Below are 24,761 nucleotides of genomic sequence, written 5' to 3' on the forward strand. Positions count from 1 at the left end.
TTGGAGATGAGCCCACATAAATTCAGAAAAAAGATTAAAATTGGTATATTTTAACATGCAGTTGAAACACTACAAAATATACTAAATTCTGGATACTGTCTCCTCCTAGTCAGTTTATGATCATCTTAATGCTTTTTTGTTCACTCACTTTTAAAAATATGATTAGCAGTTTCCTAAATAAGACAGAACATTTTGTGAATGACACAAATATTTGGCTGAGATTTGGAGGTGGAATTGCATTTACTATGCATCTGTAGCAAGTACTTTACATAACTTTCTGTCCACCCCATATACACAGGATATTATGGATTCATAATAACCAAATAAGTACTATTATTAATATATATTTTAAGAAGTACAGCAACCAAGAGGTTCATGTAAGTATTTATTTGCAACATAAAACCTGTGAAGTGTATTTGAAAATGAAGTTTAACCGTAATTTACATTTAACCACTACTTCTGTCATGCTAAAAGAGGATGTTTTGATACCATATGAAGCCCAAACATAGGAGATTGGAAACCAGTTTGCTTCTACTACTGGTTTAATGTCAGAAGAATTTTAGGTTGTTAGAACATTATAGTGCAGAGTTTATATTATAGTGCCTAAAATTAACCATAATTAAACATGATTGTGGCCTGGCGTGAAACTGTTATAGCACGATCATTTCCTTACCTGGGAGGACAGAAAAAAAGTTACAATCATGTTGCAGAACTGTGTTTTAATTCTGTAGCTACCCAACATGGGTATCACTTTTTCTTCCCTGACTTCTGTGGACAGAAGACCATACTACATCACATGGACCATAATAATGATAAACATGGTAATTTTTGTAGGATAGACAGGATCTAAAGATATTACAAATGTCAGACTGGAACAAAAATAATTTATTCTCCTGCATAATGGGTTCTCTATCACTAATGCTACAATATTAAGATGAAACTTCAGCTTCAAAAGATGGCTACTGCTAGCAAAAGACTCAATTAGTTTAAACTTTATTTACAAAAGGGTTTCACAATTTATACGTCAGTAAGTGCTTATCACTTAAAGAATGCACACTGAGCAAACGAGATCAGTTTTTACTGATGGCTTCTAGGCAGCTCCACATATTCTGTACTTTGGATCTACACTGTAATATGTGTATTGTGGCTAGTTCATATTCACCTTTTCCTTCGGTGCAATTCATGTATGTAGCCTCAAGGGCTACCTCTCAACTGATTCACTAACAGGTCACCAGTCTGAGTGAGATTATTATTCCTCAGAATCCAAGTGCACATTTAGCTCACTTAATTTTTAGAATGATACTGTTTATTGAAAGGAATATGGTTATCCATAAAATCTGATTCACCCTTTTGTGCCTTTTAAGCATTATATGATCTTACATTCCTTCTATGCTACAATAGTTAGGCAGTGAGGTGATTTGAGGATGGATTTGGTGCTTTAATCATGAACTTCCATGCTTTAGTGATTATAATTCACATCACTAGAATATAGGAGTTCAGATTTTTATATAAGAATGCTACAGTATATAGCCAAAGAAATATTAATTTAACATAACTGAAGAGGAAGTTAATTACATCTTAAAAAAAGAAGTCTTTTAACCAGTCTTTACAAATCTGTATCCATTTATAAAGATAAAACCCTGCATTTTAAATTAAGTCAAATAAGTTCATCCAGCTGTTGCTTGCATCATGCCAAAAAGGAGAATGTTTATGACAGGCAAAATGTAGGCAGAGAAAAAGAAAAATCATGATGAATTTCCAGCCACACAAAAACAATATTTCATGCTTTATATGCGTCCTTTCCCACTTTCATTTTCAAGGAACAGTGAATCTTGAAGCCAAAATCTATACTGATAGGTTTATGCAGCCATTCAACATTGCAAAGTTGTGTGTGTGTTTATTTTTTTTCTAAAAGCAGTGACTTTGTTTTAAAAATTTGGTGCAGAAGGCATGGCAAAAGAGTTAATCTGTTAGTCAGTTAGGCAGACTGAAATCACAACAGTACTGCCTAAAAAGAATAATAATGGTGGAGCTAAAAAGCAATTCTGAAGAGCATTACTTGTCCTCTGGTCAAATCCACGTTGCCTTACTCATGCAAGTGATCCTACTGAAATCAGTGGAAATTAAGCATACAAGTAAAAGAAACAGGATTTAGCCTAAGGATCTTTTTACAGTAATATTCTAAGCCATCAAGAAGCCATCATTCTACACAAATCTTTACCAAAACCTAACGGCCCTTTTATATACAGTACTATTCTGTGCTGAATGTTTATTTCCATCTAATTATGATTCACTCTAACTAATTACAATTAAATACATTACTATGTTGCAACAGTATAATTTTAAAATATTTTGGTAAAGAAATCAAATGTATAGTTTCAAAAGATTATTCTTAGAATGTCTGTGGCAACTGCTTACATACTAAGTGAAAAACAGCTTAAACACCATACATCTATAAACATATTTCCATATAATTTATATGTAAACAGAATTTATATTTAAAGCACCATTTATGAAAAATGAACATGTTTAAACTGTTGCAGTAAAGTTGAAAGCCAAATTTGGTCACTCTGTCGCACATTCATCTTGAGTATCAAAGAGTAAGTCTTATAACTGATTGAACAAGCTAGCTTGCATACTTTGCTCCCTATTTTTCTCAGTAACAGAAACAACATGATAAACAAATTGTAAGGTGCATGAATGAAGGCCATTCCTGAAAAAAGTTGTAAAATTCTGACAAAATAGAAGATATTTGTAAAAAGCATTTGAGAAAAAACATGCGCGCACATACAAACAAACAGTTAATCTTAACAAAGCTACTTGCACAGGAGTCATTTCAGATTGCAGAAATGCACCTTAGATACGTGGCACTGAAATTATGGCATCTAAATCTCTCACCCTCCTTTCCCCCACTCTGAACACAGCTTGGTGAACTAACTAACCAGGGAAGAGATAGCTGTTCTTACTAGTAGTGTGAAAAAAGAAATGGTGAGAGGCCAAGGTAAGGGGAGGAACTCAAAGAGAAAAAACAGAAGACAAAACAGGAGAAGTAAAGACAAGAAGAAACTGTTTAGCCTAACTGGCAACATGTTATGTCTCACTCACAGAAAGAAATACCATCTCCAGTAAAGCCATCTTCAGCATTCAGTGGAAAGAGTATGAAGAGGGTGCCAAATCATCTGACCTGAAGTAAGAAAACTGGAGAAATCTTTGACATGAACCTTCCTTTAACGATGATTTTCAAATAATGCTAAAGATACTGCAAGTACAAAAAAGGTAAAAGATCTTAAATCATTAAGATATAATGCTACTCAAGTTAAATACAAATATATTGAATATTTTTATTTTGAAATGCCAAGACCTCATGGTTTTGTGTTTCTTTTGCAGAAATGATCCTATCACAAGCACACAAAACAGCAGAACAGAAAGCTCTGTTCTAAGTTCTGGGAAGTGAAACACCATCAATTGTTGCAGGAGAAACATAGAACCATGAACTCAGGTTCTAGACGGTAAAAGATTAAAATTTTAAAATGTGCTTACTGGTTTTAAAATTTGTCCATATTTTCTATTAATGATTTAAGAGCCTAACTTTTTTGTATTTATTTTTAAAATTATTATTGAATGGTATCTGAGTTCACTGATAAGAAAACTGCACTAATTTAGTGATTTTGTGCTGAATTCTCCAAGCAGCTGACATTTAATAAGAAAGGAAGGTAAATTATACTTGCCCCTTATTTGGGGCATCCAACACACAGGCCCTGAACCTACAAGGCACTTAACTTTGCTCACTTCAGTTATCCTCCTGAAGTCAATGAAACTACTCACCTGAGCAAAGTTATGCACGTGTTGAAGTGTTTTGCAGCATCAGGGCCATAATTTCCAAATTGGTCCAATCTTTTTGTTATTTTCAGATCCCCTTTTAACTCTGACCCCTTTCTTTTCATCTGTGGTAAGACAATATCCTGTCTCTGAAATGAACCCGGCTTGTACAGCATCCACACAAGAATATTATAATGGAGATTGAGTGTTCTGACAAAAGAAAAAACATTATTTTGTCATTTCTTTTCTTCTGTATTCAGGCAGTTCCTAACAGTTTCCAAGGACATATTCATGGCTGCTTGAAGCATGTCTTCTTCACTCATATCGCCTCCTGCCAGAAGCCAAACATACACAAAATATTTATGTCTAATTACTTCTGGAATGCAGCTATAAAAAAGTAAACATTTTTCATATCACTTCTTGCCTCGTTTCTATTTGTTTATCATTCCATGTTTTTTCAGATGTCTTTTGCTTTTTTGTTTTCTATTATCAAATGATCATTTCAGACTTACTTTTCAATGCACTGTAATCATTCTATAAAAAGATAATGAAATAATGTATAATTAATTTTAGATCTTTGATATTTAACATTAGTAATGTTTACAGATTTATTTTCTTTCTCAATTACGTTAACACGTTTCCACACATAATTAAAAATAATAAATGTCTCTGATCCAGCCTAATGTACTTTTTATAAAACTTGAGACTAGACATTTAGAGACAGATTTATTTTTCAGCATGCATCCTGTTGTTGGTAATAAGAAGTGCTGCATACACCTACACCAAGAGCTACCATACTATATTCAACTAGAAACAAACAAAAGAAAGTAAAACTAGAACCTGTCTGATCTAATAGCAGAGCTGTGCACTCCCAAGAAGGAGAGAGCTACATTCAATCACTATCTCTACATTCTTAGGCAACAAGGGCTGAGAGCAGTGTGCAGGTAATACAGCACACTACTGTGGGACAGGTGATCTCATATCACTCAAGAGTGACCCTTTCGGCTAACATAGCAGAACTGGCTCTCTAAGAGCCCTATTGTATCCTCCCCAGCAAGAAAAATAGTGGGTATGTCATGCAGCCCCAAGGGCAGTTGTTAGGGGAGTTAAAGGCAAGGAAAATTGGGGAACTCTTCTCAGCAAAGAGAGAACCCACCAGGGGAAAAATCTAGATTAACATCTGTGTTTAAAACCGTAGGTTGAATAAAACAATACCTGGGTCTGTTCCTAGTGCATTTGAACTTGTAGTTGGCTTATCATGTATATCTGGGGTCTGGCCTTGCTGCTGTGACTGTTGCTGCTGTCTGAAATTACCATAATAGTTTAAATTAATGAAAAAAACAAAACTAGCAGGAAAAACATAGTATAAACTAGACAAACTTCTAAGTTACTAGTATCTGGTAGACTTCAAGTTACCACATTTATACTTTAGTTAAGAAAATATTAGCAAACACAAAGCTGACCGTGAGATAATCCAGAACCTCTGGGTTTTATATTAGGCACTCACTTCACTATATTCTGATCCCTGCAAATAATTTGTTCCACAAAAAAAGGAGGGGGGGCAGAAAATAGATAGCTAGCTACTATCAACTTTAAGGAACCATGGTGGGTAGTCAGAATTATGAAAAAGGGAGCTTAGAGGTTCTTTACCTATGTTCAACATCATACATTGTATAGTGTGGCCAACTGTCCAGGATTGTCCTGGAGTCTCCAGGAATGAAAGATTAGTCTTTAATTAAAGAGAATGCCATGTGATGAAACCTCCAGGAATTCATCCAACTAAAGCTGGCAATCCTATATGCAGGGTTGTTGTAGCTGTGTCAGTCCCATGATATGAGAAAGACAAGGTGTGGGGGGGTAATATCTTTTATTGGACCAACTTCTGTTGGTGAAAGAGAGATGCTTTCGAGCACAGTGTAAGCTCGAAAGCTTGTCTCTGTCACCAATGGAAGTTGGTTCAATAAAATATATTAACCCACCCACTTTGTCTCTCTTATACCATACATTAAAAGACAAAGAACTTTAAAATACCAGAGAAAGTCACAATTTATACTATTTAATTTTAACATTTATATCAGCTTTGATATTTTTCAATTATTATCAGTTTCACTTGCCATTCCTTACTGTTAGGGTTCCAAACATTGCAGGAAAATATTTAGCTGTTAAAAACAACTGTTTTTATTGGATTAAAAAAAAAAAGTGTGAAACATTTCCCGGGATCTGATGCTTTACATCTGTTCCCCCCACGCCAAAATTTACATATAGGTCCAAATTTAAATTCAGTCTCCATTTAAAGCTCCTCATCTTGCCTTTATCGTCTCTTTTTCTAAAGTCCTGTTCTGACTGCTCCCCTTTGCAAAAAAGTCATTTTTCATTCTATGGAAAGCCAATGAGTGAGAAATATTTGGACGGTGTTAGGCACCATCATATGCCTTTGCACCCAAATCCCTTCAATTCAAATGTCTGGCAGTCTCATCGCCTTACTACTTCACTTTTCCTTCTGGTTCCCCTCTCCTTCCTCACTAGAAGATCAAGACTGAGAGAAGAAAAAGCAATAATAACAACAGAAGAGATGGAACTGGTTTATAGTTCTGAAGCAGAAGCTGAATTGGTATTAAGAATCTACTTGCTCATCTCTGTGGTTAGCAGAGAACAAGATCTGCCCAACCTTTTGTTCAGAGGGTGAAAGACTCAATAGATGAAAATTATGTGACTCCCTGCATTTATATCGCACCTCTCAGGCACATACCCCCACTAAATATTGATAGTGCACTCCACGAAAAAAACAACACACTCATTAAATCATGAAGAGCACTATCACATGATACAGTCCTCAATACCCCAGAAGCAAGGCTCAATAGAAGGACACATACCCTCTATAAAATAATTAGTGTTATTTATAACAATACTCCTAAGACTTCATGTAAAATAGTATCTTAGTACCTATGTGTGCACGTGCATTCACGTAGCTGGACCTTTACCTTACTGGCAAGCAAGCAAGCAATCTTCTCCTAACTGGTATCTCAAGGAACTAATTAGACGCTACAGGATTTCCAGAATACAGTGCTAAAAAGGCCATTTAAAAAAAAAAAGCTAAATAAAGCTAAATCTGACCTCGTGTGAAAGAATATTATACTATCCTAAGATATAATTACTTCAATAAGCAAATTTAGTTTTCCACCAGATACTTTACTTTTCAAAATATGTCTGTCTTCTCCTTCGCAGCTCTTCTGAAGAAAGAGATTCAGTCTGACTTGTACCAGATGAATGTGGTATATTCTGCGATACACAGTCTGAAAACTCACTTCGATGGCCTCCTAAAGTTAGAACATGGCATTTCATTACACCAATTAAGATGGGAAATTTTAAACTAACAAATGTAACGTAGCTAAAATTACCTCTCCAAATCTCGAAGAAAAAAATAATTGTTTATAACATGATCATCATATACAAAAATCTAATCTCTATTACTACAGACAAAAGTCTTGAAACAATAGATCTGGCAAGGAGTGAATGGCTCAGGGGACTGAGGAACAAAGAACTTCCCCTGAAGATTAATGGTTCAAATCTACTCAAGGCAGTAGCCAACCTAAAAATCAATATTATTTAATCGTTATTTAGATGTCTATGTGAATAAGATGAACTTTCAGTATACTTCCTAGTGATCAACTATTCACATCATAACTGACAACATTATTAAAGAGTCACAAGGAAAGGACCAAAGTTCACACTTAAGTATCCCTTCATGCCTAGGATACAGACTTTCCAGAAGGCCTGTCCAGGGGGGCTGAGACACATTTGCAGGGAAAACAGCTACTGTACTTGACCCTATGAACAGATTTCAGCTGTCGGATTTCACCTTTCACAAGAACTCAACTAGTCAAGTGATCACTGGATAAATATTGTAGATTCTTTTTAAGTAAGTCTTTTACCTTGCATACTAAGTTGAATGGCTCTACGAAGATCAGCTTCTTCATCTTCCATGTCAATTTCCTGTCTACTTAGAGCAAGGGCTCTTTGGAAATTCTCCTCATCTTCATCTAACATGCCTGTTCCATCAAAGGGATGGTTAATGTCTAAAGCTTGTTCCAGGTCAGTTTTTTGCACCCTGCAAAAAAAAAGAAAAAAAAAGAATAATATTTTGCATTGATTTAGCTCTGCATTTTCAGGGTACTGTAAGAACAGTCTTATCTTCACAACACACCTCTGAGGTAGTTAAATATTTTCCCCATTTTACAAATGAAAAACAGAAGTACAAAAGAAATTAAGTGATTTGTCCATAATCACAGTGCTAGTCAGTGTCACAGTGAAGGGCAGAACTCAGAAGTTTGTGGTTCCCAGTCCCATGCTCTATCAACTGTGGCTATATTGCCCCACAAGATCTCTGTTTTTACCTATTGCAGAGCCATGGAAGTTAACCTGTATACCAAGAGAAAGGAACATTTATGAAGTAATTCCTTTGCAAATTTAAAGCTCTCTTAAATCTCTTTAAAAGCAATAAAATTTAACAATGATTAAATGCAACAAAACTATACCAGGCTGACTAGAGTATTTTAAAATGTTTTAAGATTTGGAAACATTTAAGGATTCATGTTGTAAAATATAGCAGCTTTACAACTTGGTGAAATTATAATAGTATACATAATGAATTAGAGGTATCTAATACTACTTTGTAAGTTTACTTAGAAATAAGTGCCTTGGTTGTAGGCATCAGTCGCTAAAAAAAATCATGTTCAACACGATTAAAAATAAATCTTTATTTACCTTACCTTTCATCTCTTGATTGTGCAGGCTCTTCCCCAATCAGTTTTGGTCGCTGCATCTGCTGTACCTGAATCATTTGCAGTAGTTGGTCGGCCTCACAATCTGGCAGGTCACCCTTTACAACAAATATAGAATAACCTGGGAATAATAAAAGCAGAAATACTAAGTATAAGGTGTGTGGATTATTAAATACCCCCAACTAAATATACAATGAAATAAAAAAAGATGCACTTTATTACCAGCAATATAATACAGACATTCAATATTAGAATTTGCCTTTCATTACAAGGATTGTATAGTTATTTCACTGATTCAGTCACAAAACTAATGTAGATAGACTGGATACAAACACTCTTATAAATAAAGGTTAATTATCTGATTTTAATCATGTGCTTTCAAGCAATGAGGTTTAACATTTGCAAACTAGTATTACCTTCCTGTTGTAACTGAGCCAAGAAAAGTGCAAGGTATGTATCTGATATTAGTTCTGGACCCATCAGGAGAGAGTTCAAGTTAAACCACTGTAATTTAAAAACAAAAAAAGATTTGAGAGAAAAAAATTGGCATGGAATTTATTTTTGGGCACTCTGGTCAATTTCCATGATGAAATATCCAATTTGTAAACTAATCATGGGAAATATCAAAAATTCCTTTCAAGCACAAAAGCACAACAACATAAGTATTGCTACCTGCCACCCTTCAAACAGTCCTCAGCTGACACAAACTCTGAAACTTTACGGGGAAATTTATGTAACTTCAGGCTCCCTCCCTACTAATATCAGGAGAGTTTAAAGGGGAGAAAGTTGAACAATTTTTATGTCATGGCTTCTGCTGTTACTTTATGATACTGTTTATTCTGGTATGCAGAATGGTTTGTTCTTGGAGATTGTCATTTGATACACTGAGGATTTTTTCCCTTCTGTCACTTCACCATAGATTTATATTTTTAGTGGAGGGTGGACAGAATTCCTATTTAAAGGGATGGCTGAAGAAACAGCTGAGTATTTTCTGTTAAGAACATGCATAACAGTGCTGCCTTTAATTGCAGATACTATAAAAAAGACTGCTTTAATCATACGTAACTGGTTTCGCTACATGTATTTTAAAGATAATTATATCAACCAACTTCACTTGGAATGTTTTTATTATTTATGTCACAAACACAGCCTATATTAGGAGGAGGTGAGACAGGATGTAAAGATGTGTCCGTATAAATCACCGCACACACACACAACTCCAAAAGTCCAATTAGTCATCAATAGTAATTCTGGTAATGACTGAAAGTGTATCCAATTTGGGGAGATATGGATATTACAGGGGCCATTAAAACTATCAGACATATCTCTTGACACTATCTTGAATAAATGCAAGTGCCTGAAGAAAAATTCTTCACAACACCCTTCCATTGTGTTAAAATCATGACTTTCCAAAACCACTCCAGATGGCAAGAGAATTCAGTTTCCATTCCATACAATTCTTGGCCAATCTGCTGAAACTGTCAACAAGAGTAGTAATTAATATAGAAGCACATTCTCTGTGATAGAGGTTAATGTCCATTGATAGCTAGAATGAGACTATTAATTCATTTCAGATGCTACTGAACCACCAATACTTTTGGGCCCAATCCTGCAACATTTTAAACACATTTAAATGAAATCTGTGGACTCCTCGTGTCCTTGAAGTAGAACATATATGTGTTAGCAGGACTGGGGTCTTGATTACTGTTCATCAGGAATGGAGTCATCAAGAAGTCATGGAGTCATCCATATCATACTGCCAACATTCTACCCCATCCACTTCACAAAATTTCCTCTTTTTTTAAATAAAAAATCCCAAATGGTGTGTGGGCCAAGGGAGTGGGGCAGAGATAAAAAGGTAAGGTATTGATATATGTACATGAGTGTTGGGCTTTTAAAATGGGGAGTGAGCAAAAAGCCTTTTAGAGAGAATAATTTTACTTTATAGTATAACAAATACTAGAGATGAAAGACTCAAATTAATTGAAGCATTAGCTTCACTGAGCTAATCTATTTTGTCTAGGGATGGATTATTAACTATTAAAATGAATCCTCCTTCTATATTACTCTCTGACTAGACACCAAGAAGTGCTTTATTGTGATTATAAACTATGTAACACCTAAAAAAAATAGGTTTCAGAGGAACAGCCGTGTTAGTCTGTATTCGCAAAAAGAAAAGGAGTACTTGTGGCACCTTAGAGACAAATAAATTGGTTAGTCTCTAAGGTGCCACAAGTACTCCTTTTCTTTTTGCTAAAAAAAATAAAGTATTAAACCCAAATAAAAAACAAAACAAAAAAGTCAGTGACAGAAATAGCAGCTTACCAAAAAAATCTGAACTACACATACACATTTAGCCTGGAATGCTCTCCCCAGCAGACAATAGTTTTAAAGTGAACACTAATGCCCCTTCGATATAAAACATGAAAAAATGCTTACAAAGTTAACATAATTCTTTTTAAACTAATCCCGAATGTAAAGTCTGTAATGTATTCCCCATTTTCACCATTTACGCCAGATGTCATTTCCACTTGAAGTAAACCACAATATAAGTGCATTTTTGAAATTTGTATTGGCCTGAAAAATCATCACTAGTATAAGGTATCACTTGCAGCCAAACCATTCTGAGTTTTAATTTCTTAACAAAGAAGCTTTATCTGGAATGTTGTGTGCATTCAATGAGCCTTTTCAGTAGAAAATAAAAAGCTTCAGTGCCATATTAAGGGCAGTGGCATGGTTAGTTTCATCTACAAAAAGATTACTCATTTTTTCTCATCTCAGCATGGCGGCAGATTCCAAAAACCTTATTCGTGGCTATGTGAGCTCCTTTCCATTATTGTAGATGTTTTCACAAAGCTTACTTCAGGAGTGTTTTATACATTTTAAAAATGTAGTTTAGTAATATGAAGAATTATAGAATGTCATCTAGAAAGGGACAACTTTGATTGGCATTCTCTCTCTGTGTGTTAAAAAGACCCAACTTTTTCTGATCTATCTGGCTGTTTGGTTATGAACACTTCATACACACACACAATCCCTTATTTTTAGCAATCTATTTTACTATTCATCCCTCCTAAAAGCTCTCCTAAGCCCTACAGAGTTAAAAGCTGTTTCTACTTTTCCCCACTACAATCCCTACTAATACCTCTCCAATGTTGGCAAACATAAATATTCAAAGGTCTAATGTGTTAATCACACTTCTCATATACCGACTAGCCATTTTAGATGCACAGAAACTACCTGCAATTTATTTTTACAGTGTCAACAATGCCAATGTAATCGTATTGTGTAATGCAGCAAATACAAAAAAAATCTGACCCTCAGTACCTCTTTATAATGTATAAAGATGACCTCAAACTTTTTTCAGAAGTATGATTTTCTGGCTGTTTGTTATATTAAGTCTTCTCTTTTCTGACAAACATGTAGTGAAGTCACATAGAGCTGTAACTAGAGCTGCAGCTCTTGCTTCCTATGACAGCATGCAGATTCTTAGGGGATCTGATCCAGAGTCCTTCCTTAGGCCAATATTCATGCCAAGCTGCCTAGCAGCATTATGATATAAATAAGCATTTATCCAACCTATTTATTTGGGATAGTCTCAAACAAATTTCAACCCAGATCTTCAAAAGATGAAAGGCTAGCACATGGCCTCATTGCAACCATTCTTTCCACCCCCGTTCTGAAGTCAACTTTTAAATAAAAAAAGACAAGGTCACCTGTTTTCCTAACTTTCGAACTGTAAACCAGTGTTCCTTATAATTACAAATAAATGATCTTTCATTTCTGTAAAAAGAAAAACACAAGGTATACATAAAATTAAATTCTCTAATATTGGAGCTCATACTAAATTTTAAATTCTTTGTTATTACTAATTTATAAATAAATGACAATATTTTGGCAATACAATGCAACTACTGATGCTACAGAGTGTTTAAATTGCTCTTATTATAATTCGTAATATTTTAAAGTGTTCTTTTTAACTATGTACTGAATTCTATATAAACCTGGTAATTTCATAAAGCATATATGACATCACATGCAACTCAATCAGCATACTGTGATGCCACAGATACTGAGATGTCATGAAGGCTCAGAGGACAGATCATATTAATCCCCAAAATATGAAAAATAAAAGGCTGAGGGGATAAAACAGGAAACATCAAAATGTAACAGAGCTTGAAATAGCAATTTTAAAAGAAACTTAGTAATCACAGATTTTCAGCGTTACTTTTCTGTAAAATGAAAGCAGGGTGCTAAAAAGAAAGTCTTACATAGGGTCGATCCCGAGCCTCTGATACTCTGGGCTGTTGAAGAGGATTAGTTCTAAACCCCAAACTTTCAAGGCATTGCTTATAACCTGTCAAAAAATAGTACTTTTCATGAGACAAACCAGTCAACTCCAAATTTAAGCAATGCAACCATTTTAACCATTATGAACAATTATATTGTTTTCATAAAGCTGTGCTTTTAAAAAGTTGATATAAAAAGGAAAACTCGGGATCATAATATTCAAAATGCAACCTTCATGAATCTATGATCACCACACAACATAGATAGCATATACAACAAAGATGAATTACAAAACTAGTTTGACAGAGAGATTCTCGCAAAGCGCAACTCCTTGATTATGTTATAGCCTTATATCCAGCTGTATGCGTATTACCCTCTTATTTTCACCCTCAAAACTATGTTATTAAAACCATTTGGCATTTTGCAGCCATTAAGATAACATAAGAAACAATATTAGGGCTACTGTTAACATATTTAGGGATCATCTGTTCTCATCTTTTTTGAAGACATGTTTACTAAGGCTTTTAACTCAAATAGGTTAACTTTGCTACACTACAAACTAGAATCATGTTGCAACAAGGTCCCTGACTCCATTACAACTTGTGTAGACCTGAGCATCAAGGCTTACTAAAAATCCTAGACTTCCAACTAGGCATCTCCCTAATATTTGCTAAAGTTCTAACTCATTTTAAACATTATTCAGTACATTTGAAATTTATGGATGGAATCAAACCTCCTAACACTACTCACTTAAAGCTGTTTGGGACAAAGGTTTGGGGAGATTAACAATTCATCCTCACCTCAGCCAGTCAATAGTGCAGCAAGTGAGCAAAGAGATGGTAGGGCAAGAAAGTAGAAACAAAGTAGGAAGCAATTTTTATCAGCTTCAAGGTCACTGCAGCACAATTAGGAAGTAAGAAATTGCCATTCTGGCAATGGCAGAAAATATATTTCAGAAATGAGACTGGGAAGTAAAATGAGCAAATAAAAAGAGAGCCCTGTGCATCTACAAAACAGAGTAATATGACCAGAAGCTTACATGAAAGTATGGAAAGAAAAACTGACCAACATACATGGGGGCCACAAGAAGAGAAACAAAAGGTACAGAGCATGACCTAGGGATCCAGTATAGGTAAAAGCTACAAGTCTGGGGTTTTTATGGGGTTTTTGGTTCTATTACAGGTATTTAAAAGATTAATTACATGTTAGGTAAGTTCCCTTTTTAAAAATAAACTTTTTTCCAAATAGCTCTAAAGTTTCAGAAGTGTGGAATAAAGCCTTTGGAACACAGATTCTGCAACTTTTTCATTGTGCAGATCACTTTGTAAGAGAAGGATTCTCTCATGGACCCTGTAATCACCGGGAAGGCCTCTATAGTCCATAATTTAAATCCAATGCTCTAGAAAGCCAGAACTCTCCTGCATTAATCCTACACACTAGAAATTGGAGAAGAATTACTAAATGTTATCAAAATTCTTTTGAAGAAAATATATGTATATAATGCAACTGCACTGGTTGTAAGAAATTGTTCTGACCACAGAGTCATGCTTACTTGAATGGAGAAGTAGCCACTGTCATCCATATTTCCAGAAGGCTGCTGTTCAACGTGGGGTGGAGGAGAAAAAGAAAAATTGTAATCAGTTCACACTTCTAAAAAGGCTTATGAGACATCAAGTGTTAAAATAAATACAATCATGTACACCTACAGCAGAGACTCTGTACACCCATTTCGAAAAAAGACTGTTTGCCCTGCCCAAAATACACTTTTAGTGAAAAAACTCAAGCCTTTATATTAGCAATACCTAGCACTCAGAACAAAGACTGGACACTGGAATTTCTGTATTCTTTTCCCAGCTGCGCCACTGGCTTATTGTATGACCTTAGGCAAATCCCACATCCTTCTCTCCATGCCTGTAAGATGGGGATAATATATTTCTCATAGAAGTGTTGTGATGCTTTAGAAGTGAATTAATGTTTTTAAATGCCAATTTGACATACTTATATGAAAAAGACTACAAAATTGAAAAGCATTATCACCTGAAAATGGAACTTCCATAACAAAGCAAGAATGACAAATATGTAAAACAAAAATTATGTTTCAAGAAACCGAACAGATGTCAAGCAAATAAGGTTAAAATGATTGTTACCTGTAAAAACGTTCTGTACTCTTCACTAGAAACTCCTCCCTCTGCCATTCTTATTCTCTCTTCCTCATCTAGCTGCTGTGCAATAGAAGATAACTCCACAGGGCTAAAATATTCCCCTTGTAGTAAGTTATTCAGACAGTGCTGAGCGCACAATGAGCCTTCTTGCTAAAATTGTAAAGGATCAAAAATATATATAAGAATTGTTTTAATGTTTGGTTACATCTTCATTGCTTCAATCATCTATGTTTACCAAGGGAGTATATTTACCCGCAAAGCTTTCCTACAGTGCATTACTTGTCTGGCTTTAGAATACCAAAAAGACCATCTCTGACACATGCATACAGACCCCGGGTTATTTCACAAGAAATGTAAACATTTTTAGTTGATGAGTTTACTTTTAATTTAGAAGGTAATTTAAGAATTGGCCAGTGACAGAAGTCTCTGCAGACTGATAAAGACACCGAGGGACTCCAGCTATTCTTGCAAACCACAGCAGCTACAGACTTCATTCTCTCCCAAGGAGCCTCCACACGTGACTCTTTCATTCTCCATACCAGATGCACTTGTGCCATATAAGTCTCCCTCTTCTTTTCCCTCCACAACAGTGCCATGTGCCCTTATGTCGCTTCCCCCATCTTTCAGGTGTACTGAGGTTTTTCTTTGGTGACATTAAGGGTAAATTGAGGGCCAAGCAGAGGGAGAAAAGAAAATTAGGCTCATAATTTATAACTGAAAATAGCTTTAACCTTAAATATGGAGACATAGCATTCTTTCATAATTAGAAGCCTCCTCATTCAACCTTGTCCTGACATACATTTGTGCTCTGGCCATTCATTTATTAAAGCTTTCAACATTTTACCCTAGAGCAGAACTTCCTGGTCTTTTACAGTAGTGGCTCCTTAGGCATGGAGCTTGCCCCACTTAGACCTATCTGAAAAGGTAGCCTTACCTACCTTTTAAAATTATATTATTTTCTTTTCACGCTTGATTTTATGGTTAAGAATTTGACGCATGTGTATTAAAGTACTTTAACTATAAATACCTATGCAGCATTCTGACTACTTTGGTAGGAAATGGGGGCACTACCAGTGAACTGAAATGTAGATCTTTATTTGAAATGATGTCACATACACACTTGTTCACATTTTTCCCCGGTGAAGGTAATTAAAATTGAGGGCATGGTAAATAGTGAAGAGAACAGGTCACTGATTCAGAGTAATTTACATCACTTGGTAAACTGGCCACAAGCAAACAATATGCATTTTAATATGGCTAAATGTAAATGCACACATCTGGGAACAAAGAATGTAGGCCATATTTGTAGGATAGGGGACACTATCCTGCAAAGCAGTGACTAAAAAAGATTTGGGTGTCATGGTGCATAATCAGCTGAACATGAGCTTTCAAGGGGAGGATGTGGCCAAAAGAGCTAATGAGATCCTGGGATGCATAAACAGGGGAATCTAGAGTAGTAACAGAGAGGTCATTTTATCTCTATAGTTGGCTCTAGCACAACCACTGCTGGAATACTGTGTCCAGTTCTGATGTTCACAATTCAAGAAGGGGGTTGATTAATTGGAAAGAGTCCAGAGAAGAGCTATGAGAATGTGTAAAGGATTAGAAAACATGCCTTATGGTGACAGACTCAAGGAGCTCAATCTATTTATCTTAACAAAGAGAAGGTTAAGGAATGACTTGCTCACAGTCTACAACAGGAATCTCAAACACGCGGCTCGCGGAGTTATTTGCTGCGTCCCGCCAAGCTCCCCTCTCCACCGAGTTATTTCCTGCGGCTGCCAAGCTTCCCTCCCCCGCACGCCACGTCCCTGCTCCTCTGCCTACCTCCAGGTATGTCCCACCGCCAAACAGCTGTTTGGCAACGCTGAGCGTTTTCCAGGAGGGAAGGGGGAGGAGCAGGGACCCGCAAGCTCAGGGGAGGTGGAGAAGAGGGGAGATTTGGGGAAGGGGTTGGAATAGGGGCAGGGAAGGAGTGGGAAGAGGTGGGGCAGAGGCAGGGCCTCATGGAAGGGGTGGAGTGGGGGCAGGGCCGGGGGGAGCACGGGGAGGGGTGTCAGTGATGTGGCTCTTGGGCCAATATACTAGTCCTCATGTGGCCCTGGTGGTGATTTGAGTTTGAGATTCCTGGTCTATAAGTACCTATATGAGGAACAAACATTTAATAATGGGCTCTTCAGTCTAGCAAACAAAGGTATGACACAATCCAATGACTGGAAATTGAACCTACACAAGTTCAGACCAGAAATAAAGGATACATTTTAATGCCGACAGTAATTAACCATTGGAACAATTCAACAAGGATTGTGGTAGACCCTCCATCATTGTCAATTTTTAAATCAAAATAGAAAAACATCCCAACAGATAAATTCCAGGAATTATTTTGGGGAAGTTCTATGGCTTGTTCTAGACAGGAGGTCAGACTAGATTATCACAATTCTGGATTTAGAATCTATGAAAATAATTATTACAACAGAATAAAAATACACGTTGCTTACTGCTTAAGATATCTAACCAGATGTTTTACCTCTACCTAAGTAATCTAACTACTAAATTGTTAAAGAGCAAGTATGTTTCTATATATGTAAACACATTTCCTGTACTGCAGGCTGATGTAAAATATTTGAAGTTTACACCACTTACACAATAATTGCCATTTATTATGTAACTTTGATCTTCTTATTTATACTCCACCCTTTAATCTATCTTCAGCAGAATTACTTCTATCATTCCAATCCTATAAAGCCATCTTTCCACAGTAATTTATTTTAAAACAAAAAATGTTGGGGTTTTTTGTTTGTTTTTTAAATTCCCCTTCCACACATGGCAGTCTAGGTCAGACAGGAAGTAGTTTGGTTTAGTTACTGTATCTCTTGGTAACTAGAGCAACCTTCATTTACAAAAGGAAGTTTATTAAGAATGACAATTTGAAAAACTATTATTAATAACAAAGATGGTTAAAGAAACAAAATTACAGGAAGCACATAAACAAGACACTAGAATGTGATGGTGTGATATAGAGATTATTGTTTAGGAGTTTGGAGGCAATCATGAGTAGCAGAGGTACTTGTAATCTGAAACAAAACATTTAGCACTCATATGATGCTTTACATTTTCGGAAGCACTATACAGACATTAAATAAATTTTAACACCACCCACTTTGAAGTAAGTGTCATAATCTCAACTCTGTACATACAGAAACTGAGGCAGAGAGAGGTTGTGATAAGGCAAGGCACAGCAAGACAGTAGAAGAAGTCAGGAATAGAGCTCAGATTTCCTGCTTCCCATCTTTATGCTCATTTCTCATTTAAGCCATGCTGCCTGTCTCAAGAGAGTAAAAACTTCATTCTGCACGATCAAATTATTTCTGTATTTATCTTTAAAGGACCAAGAAAAAAAATCAGGAAATAAAACTCAGCATGACAAAAAGTTGCTCTATAAAAGGAAGTAATATTGATACTTGTTTGTGAGCACTTTTGAAGCTTTATAGACTTATTTGTCAAGCCATTTTTTGAAACCACTCAGCTGCTAGGGACTTCAGTATTAGCAAGTTAGGCCAGCAGACTGCCTGAAAATCAGTTTCCCCTTCTGAAAGGGGCCTAGATTTCTTCTAAGATATATTTAGTTGAACTGTCATTTCACCTGGCTCTCCCCCTTCCACTTGAGAGGAACCTTATCAACACTCAGATGCTATAGTAGGGGGCAACAGAACATCAAAATCAATTGGATAAGAGAATTTAGTCAGGGGGTTGTTCTGGGGAGTGTTTAAAAGACAGTTCCAAGTACTACTCTGCTCTGAGTCATCCACGGGATGGAGGAAACTCACCAACCCCCGCTCCCAGCCACGGGCTACGACTCCCTTCACTTCCCCCGCCCCAGGCTGCCGCTCCGCTGCCACCTGCCAACCCCCTCCCCGCCACAGGCTACCACCCCTTTTTCTTTTCCTCTCCTTTCCTCTCCTCTCCCAACCCCTACCCAGGCCTCTGAAATACCCATCCCCCCATCCAACCGCTGGCTCTCTGCCGCGCCCTCCCCCCACTTCCGAGCCCCCCGCTCAACCGTAAACACGCCCTCCCCTCACCGCTCACTCACCCTCTCGTGGAAGATGGCCTCCATGTTTATTTGTCCCGAGCCAGCAGCAGCCTCCACCTCACGTGACCACATCCCAGCCCCCCACAGCAGCCAATCATCGCAGCTGCCCGCGCACCCCCTTGCCCTCTTCCCACCACGTGATCTTACCCCGCCCAATAAACCGCGGCCTCTCGAGCTCCCTGACAGTCATGTGATCACAACATCGATGCTTGCGCTTGAGTCCTGCGGGGCGGGGGTTCCAGGAGCCAGAAGCGGCTTCGGGGCTGGCATAGCTGGCGCGGGCGCCCCCGTCGGCTCCCAGGGGAAGCGGGGGCTGGGCGCCGCAGTCAGAGCCTCCGACCCAAGCTCGGAGCTATGATCTGAAGAGCTTTGTTAGCATACTGCAACCCCTTGATTACCCATGGGGTCTCAGCTGTCTGCCCAGTAACGAACTGGCTAGAGCTGTGCCTAAGACCCTCCGCCCTGTGTGTCACAAGCCCTGTATTGCCAGTAGCAGATGGATATTAGCCCACACCTCCATAGTATTTTAAGGGGGCAGGGTTGTGCTTTGCGAGCAGCAGGGTCTGTTCTATTCCTCCAGGTGCCAGGCCCTTCCAAAATCCATCCTGTTCAGCATGGTGACAATTCTTAGTTAGCCACAGTTTTGTCACAATGCCCATATATTATTCTACAGGAACTCAGTCAGCAATTAATTTAATTCACTTTCAAAGCAGATTATCCTCTTTCCCATAGCTGCCCATTTAATGGAATGGAAGAATTGTCAGCTGGCTTCAGGGCATTTTAAGGAAATAAAGTGGAAAAAGTCTGCCGCTGTAGGCATGCCCTATGTCAGTCTGTATGAATTATGAAGTGCATTTCCTACTCTCTCCTTTATCAGTACAAATGGTAGCACGCAAAAACCAAAGACTAGGATTGTTATTTTTTAAGTGAACAGCTCTCTGCTCTGCTGACCTAAACCTCTTTCTCTGTCTCCTTCCCGCAAACTCATTCATTTCAACGGATTTAAGGGAGGATGCAAATGAAGAAGTTGCCGAACGGCAGTGAGAGGCAATGAGTATTGAAGGCAAGGGAGGAAAAAGAGGGAGGGGAGAGTAGAATACAGAGAAATTGGAGGGGAGGAGCTCCAGCAGAAGGAGGATGGGGATAGAACAGAGCAAAAGGGAAAAGAGAGGAGAGAGGAAGAGGTATTTTTAAGATTGCGGTAGCATCAGAAATATGTTAGGCTCTTTCCACACGTGAGGAAGGTACAGCTCCTGTCCCAAAAAGTTTACTGGGACAGAAAAATTCTGATCATGCTCATCCTCAGTAAATAGGATAAGGGAGAAAGAATCAGCAAAGAACAGCAAAGACAAAATCATCTGAATCACCCATCACTCTAATATCTGAACACTAAGGCACTCAGATACCAAACTGATGGGTATGGCCCGAACACCATTAACTGATCACTCCTAGGAGGAACTGCTGGCTAGTGCACGTAATTTATGCTACAAATCCATCAGAGTATTGTTTAGGTCGAGGTGGGCAAACTTTTTGGCTGGGGGGGCCACATCTATGTGGGGAAATTGCATGCAGGGCCACAAATGTAGGGCTGGTGCAGCAGGGGGTGTGGTGTGCAGGAAGGGGCTCAGGGCAAAGGGTTGGGGCATAAGAGAGGGCACAGAGTGCAGGAGGGGGCTCAGGGCAGGGATTGGGGTGCAGAGTGTGGGAGGGGGCTGAGGGCAGGGGTGCAGGAAGGGTACGGGAGCAGCTTGAGCAGTGCTGGGGGGGCAGTGGCATACAGCAGGGGACAAAGGTAGGCTCCCTGCCTGCCCTGGCCATGCACCGCTCCCAGAAGTGGTCAGCACCACATCCCTGCAGCCACTGTTCCCTCTAAGCTGTGTGCACGCGCACAGATCCGAAACACCACACACACAAAAAATGAAATACTACATCAGAGCCAGGCCGAAATACCATTTACGTGTGACTTTTGACATTGTTTGCCCGCCATCTATCAACACAGCCAGATTCTACTAGCTGGCACCAAGGTGGGGGGGAGGGAGAGGGAAAGGAGGGCAATGAATCGTACCCCTCCCCGTCAGCATTTCAAATATGGAATGTTGACCACATTGGGACGTGGGGACCCACATATCTCCATTTTCCCGTGTTTTTTTGCCACAGATGCATGGATGTGATCGGAGCTATGCACAAACTTCCAGTATCTTGATGTGAATGATCTCCCATTTGCCCTTTTGTCGAGTCACACTGTTAAGTGCACTGAAATAGTAGCCCTATAATAAAAGTATTAATTTTAAATAAACCAATCTGGTAAAAAATCAATCCCAAAATGTCACAGCCTACAGGTCTAAAGTGTAAAAGAACAGTGACTTCATTTGAAGCTAGATGACTGGATGAGACTATAGAGATGGTTACACCGAAGTCACATAGTGTAATGCTTGTTAAACTTTGTGAAATATTCACAGATGATGAGGACAACAAAGTGGCTTGTGTATATTGTCGAGATACCAGAGCTTCGGGAGAATTTTCAACAGGAAGAACGTGGAACGATGTATGGAAGTTGGATTTCTTAAAGCGTCATCTGTCAAATCCCTCTGTTCAAAATACAAAGACTTTCTTGCTGAAGAGATTGTTATAGTCAGTCAGTACAATGACTCCAATTTTCAGTAGCAGAAAGAATCAAAAACCAACTGGTTTTAAGTTTCCCGGATATGATAACGTTTGCTCACCAGAACGAACAGTTTCAGGATCTTGCAAAGTTGATGGATATTGGAGGAACATTTCTAGCATTAAGTGCAGACTGTGAGCATGGCTTCAGCTTAATGAACACTCTAAAAAACAAACTATGGAATCATTTACAAGTAGATCATCTGGACATGCTGATGTGTATTAAGAGTTACCAGCTGGATGGAGGACTGAGATCTGGACAGAGTTTATATTGAATTGGCAAATGAAAAAGATCGCAGGAAAAAACAATAAGGTTAGTTTAGCAGTCTTTGACATTTTGACCAATAAGGAAATTAAAATGCATTTGTAATTACATATCTTATTCTTGGCTGATAATCGTTTATTGATATTTTTTAGGAAAATTTTAAATTTAAAACAAACTAATTTTTCTTTTTTTCCTTTTCCCTTTTTTTTTTTTTTAAACTTAGGATGTCTATCTGAAAACCATATAAATTGACATAATAGCATACTTATTAAATTGTGTTTATTATATGTTTATCAAAATCTTTTAGGACACTTGTATAGAATGAAAGGTGAAAGAGGACACCAAACAGGCAGAAGCCTATGGACTGATAATGATTAATATGTGCTTGATATATGCTCATGTCTATAAAAAAGATCATAAAGCGTAATGCTTAAAACTAACTACTGCTTCACGAAGAATGGTTAAATTTCCTTTTTCTAAGTATTTAAAAATGACATTTATAAAATAAAATATAAAATAACCCCCCCCCCCCAGGGTCACAGGGACATGGTGCCAGTAGTCTGCCCACCCCTGGTTTAGGTGGATGACATTTCTCGAGTACAGAAAAATAGGTCTTCCAAAGGAGCATGCCCCAACATTAGGTGCTTAAATTTGGAGTTTTCCTCTTTCCAGCTGAGCTGTCCCAGTAGTCTACAACTTCATCTGTGGTAAATTATGGGCTTTCTGGGAGGTAATACATTCTGATTACTGTCCTATTCTTGCTCTGTCATCATTTAGGAGAAACAGAAGTGGGAAGTACTGACTCCACTTCATAATGACTAAAAAGTCTCACCTGCATTGCTCTCTATAACATCATTCTAAATTCAACACCACAAGGATCGTGGTGTAAGTTAATACTGATACCAAAACTCACTGAAACCCATTGAGAACTGTGGAATAGCAGCAGTTGGAGAAACCATAGGCTTTTCACAGCAGCCAGTCTGGGAGGTATTGAATCAATATGCAGATTTATGGAAAGATTTATGAAAGACCCTTTCATGTTCTGCAGGAGAGCAACCACTGCGAGAAAAATCAGTGAAACTCCATGACTGAATTCAAGGCTGTGTTTTAAGCACCTTTACACCACACCATAATCATAAAAGGTCTGGGAAGCAGCTGGAACCCCTCCCGCACAGCCAAAAATGTCCCCAGTACAGGGAATTCCTTGAAGAACACAGAGTTATTAATTATTTGTATTGCTGTAGCACCGAGGAGGCCCCATCACGGACCAGTATCCTGATGAGCTGGGCACAGTAGAAACACAGAACCAAATATCCTCCAGTCCCTGGCTCCAGCCACTTACCATCTAACATAATGCCCCATCATCCCTACCCCTCACAGGTCTTGGTGCAAAGAAGAGCCTGCGGCATAGCCCATAAATGGTTTCTGGAAGTTTCCATAACTTACAGCAGTTCCAAAGGCTGCTCCACTTTATGCTGGGTGCATGGCAGACACCTAGCCAGACCGAGAATTTGCAACATGCCATAGGACAAAAGCACCTGTGCCCAGGCCATGGCTACACCCTCTGAACTGCTCAGAATACGTACATGAGAACAATAAGGTAGAGGACCAACAGGTCTCTCTACTTTATAATGATTTAGGGCAAACACACACACTTTGTTATAACTAAACCAGTATTTAAAAAAAAAAAAAAAAAACTGAGAGGGACCAAGTGTGGACCATGTTTTCAGAAGTCTTAAAAGAGCAACACTCTGATGCGGAAGTTACAGAATCCAAACCACCAAAAAAGAAAATCAACCTTCTGCTGGTGGCATCTGACTCAGATGATGAAAATGAACATGTGCCAGTCTGTACTGCTTTGGATTGTTATCAAACAGAACCCATCATCAGCAATGACATGTCCTCTGGAATGGTGGTTGAAGTATGAAGGGACATATGAATCTTTAGCCCATCTGGCATGTAAATACCTTGCAAAGCCAGCTACAAAAGTGCCATGCGAACGCCTGTTCTCGCTTCCAGGTGACACTGTAAAGAAGAAGCAGGCAGCATTATCTCCTGCAAATTGTAACCAACCTTGTTTGTCTGAGTGATTGGCTGACCAAGAAGTAGGACTGAGTGGACTTGTAGGCTCTAAAGTTTTACACTGGTTTATTTTTTAATGCAATTTTTTTTTTAACATAATTCTACATTTATAAGTTCAACTTTCAGGATATAGAGATTGCACTACAGTACTTGTATGAGGTAAACTGAAAATTTTTTTTGTTTTGATTTTTACAGTGCAAATATTTGTAATAAAAAGTAAACATAAGTGAGCACTGTACACTTTGTATTCTGTGTTGTAACTGAAATTAATATATTTGAAAATGTAGTAAACATCCAAAAATACTTAAAATAAATGGTATTCTATTGTTGTTTAACAATGCGAATAATCGTGATTAATTTTTTAAATTGCTTGACAGCCCTAGTTTTAAATGAGTGCCTTTTACATAGTTTTTCTGTTTACTGTGTACGTTTTTTCCCTAGGAACAAGACTTTTTAGAAAAAACATTTCTGAACAGGATATTTATTAGTCATATGATTAAATTGTCCTTCAAAATGGAAATGGAGAACGGGGAATTAAATTGGCAGAGCTGAACTACGCTTTTTAGTGGCTTTATATTTTTTTAATACTAGGAACGAAGTATATCAAG

At 37.8% G+C, this 24,761-nt stretch overlaps 1 protein-coding gene across 9 annotated transcripts; it reads right to left on the reverse strand.

Annotated features, from left to right (window-relative positions):
- Positions 1-372: 372 nt before the first annotated feature.
- Positions 373-24,570, reverse strand: ATXN3 (ataxin 3). 9 transcript variants are annotated; one of them, XM_048853355.2, is made up of 12 exons: positions 19,146-19,247; positions 15,038-15,202; positions 14,443-14,487; positions 12,872-12,957; positions 12,317-12,383; positions 9,017-9,104; positions 8,589-8,721; positions 7,752-7,927; positions 7,013-7,136; positions 5,035-5,123; positions 4,332-4,353; positions 4,040-4,150 (listed from the first exon to the last, which is right to left on the reverse strand). In XM_048853355.2, exons 1-11 carry the CDS (start codon positions 19,215-19,217, stop codon positions 4,349-4,351), a joined length of 1,050 nt encoding a protein of 349 aa, XP_048709312.2. In that variant the 5' UTR covers positions 19,218-19,247; the 3' UTR covers positions 4,040-4,150; positions 4,332-4,348. The 9 variants fall into 9 exon arrangements, with proteins under 9 accessions (XP_048709316.2, XP_048709311.2, XP_048709310.2 ...); XM_048853359.2 differs by lacking the exons at positions 4,332-4,353; positions 19,146-19,247 and adding an exon at positions 24,039-24,570 and having other exon boundaries at positions 373-4,150; XM_048853354.2 differs by lacking the exon at positions 4,332-4,353 and having other exon boundaries at positions 373-4,150; positions 14,443-14,484.
- Positions 24,571-24,761: the final 191 nt, after the last annotated feature.

Source organism: Caretta caretta, chromosome 6 (assembly GCF_965140235.1).
Source record: "Caretta caretta isolate rCarCar2 chromosome 6, rCarCar1.hap1, whole genome shotgun sequence".
Lineage (NCBI taxonomy): Eukaryota > Metazoa > Chordata > Testudines > Cheloniidae > Caretta > Caretta caretta.

What these genes read in the sequence shown, in the direction of transcription:
- ATXN3 (XM_048853353.2), bottom strand. Translation starts at nt 19,217, where the DNA reads ATGTGGTCACGTGAGGTGGAGGCTGCTGCTGGCTCGGGACAAATAAAC. An exon ending in AGTACAGAACGTTTTTACAG is followed by an intron (nt 14,488 to 15,037) that starts GTAACAATCATT and finishes CACGTTGAACAG; the next exon opens with CAGCCTTCTGGAAATATGGA. An exon ending in AGACAGACATATTTTGAAAA is followed by an intron (nt 5,124 to 7,012) that starts GTAAAGTATCTG and finishes TGGTAATTTCAG; the next exon opens with ACAGCAGCAACAGTCACAGC.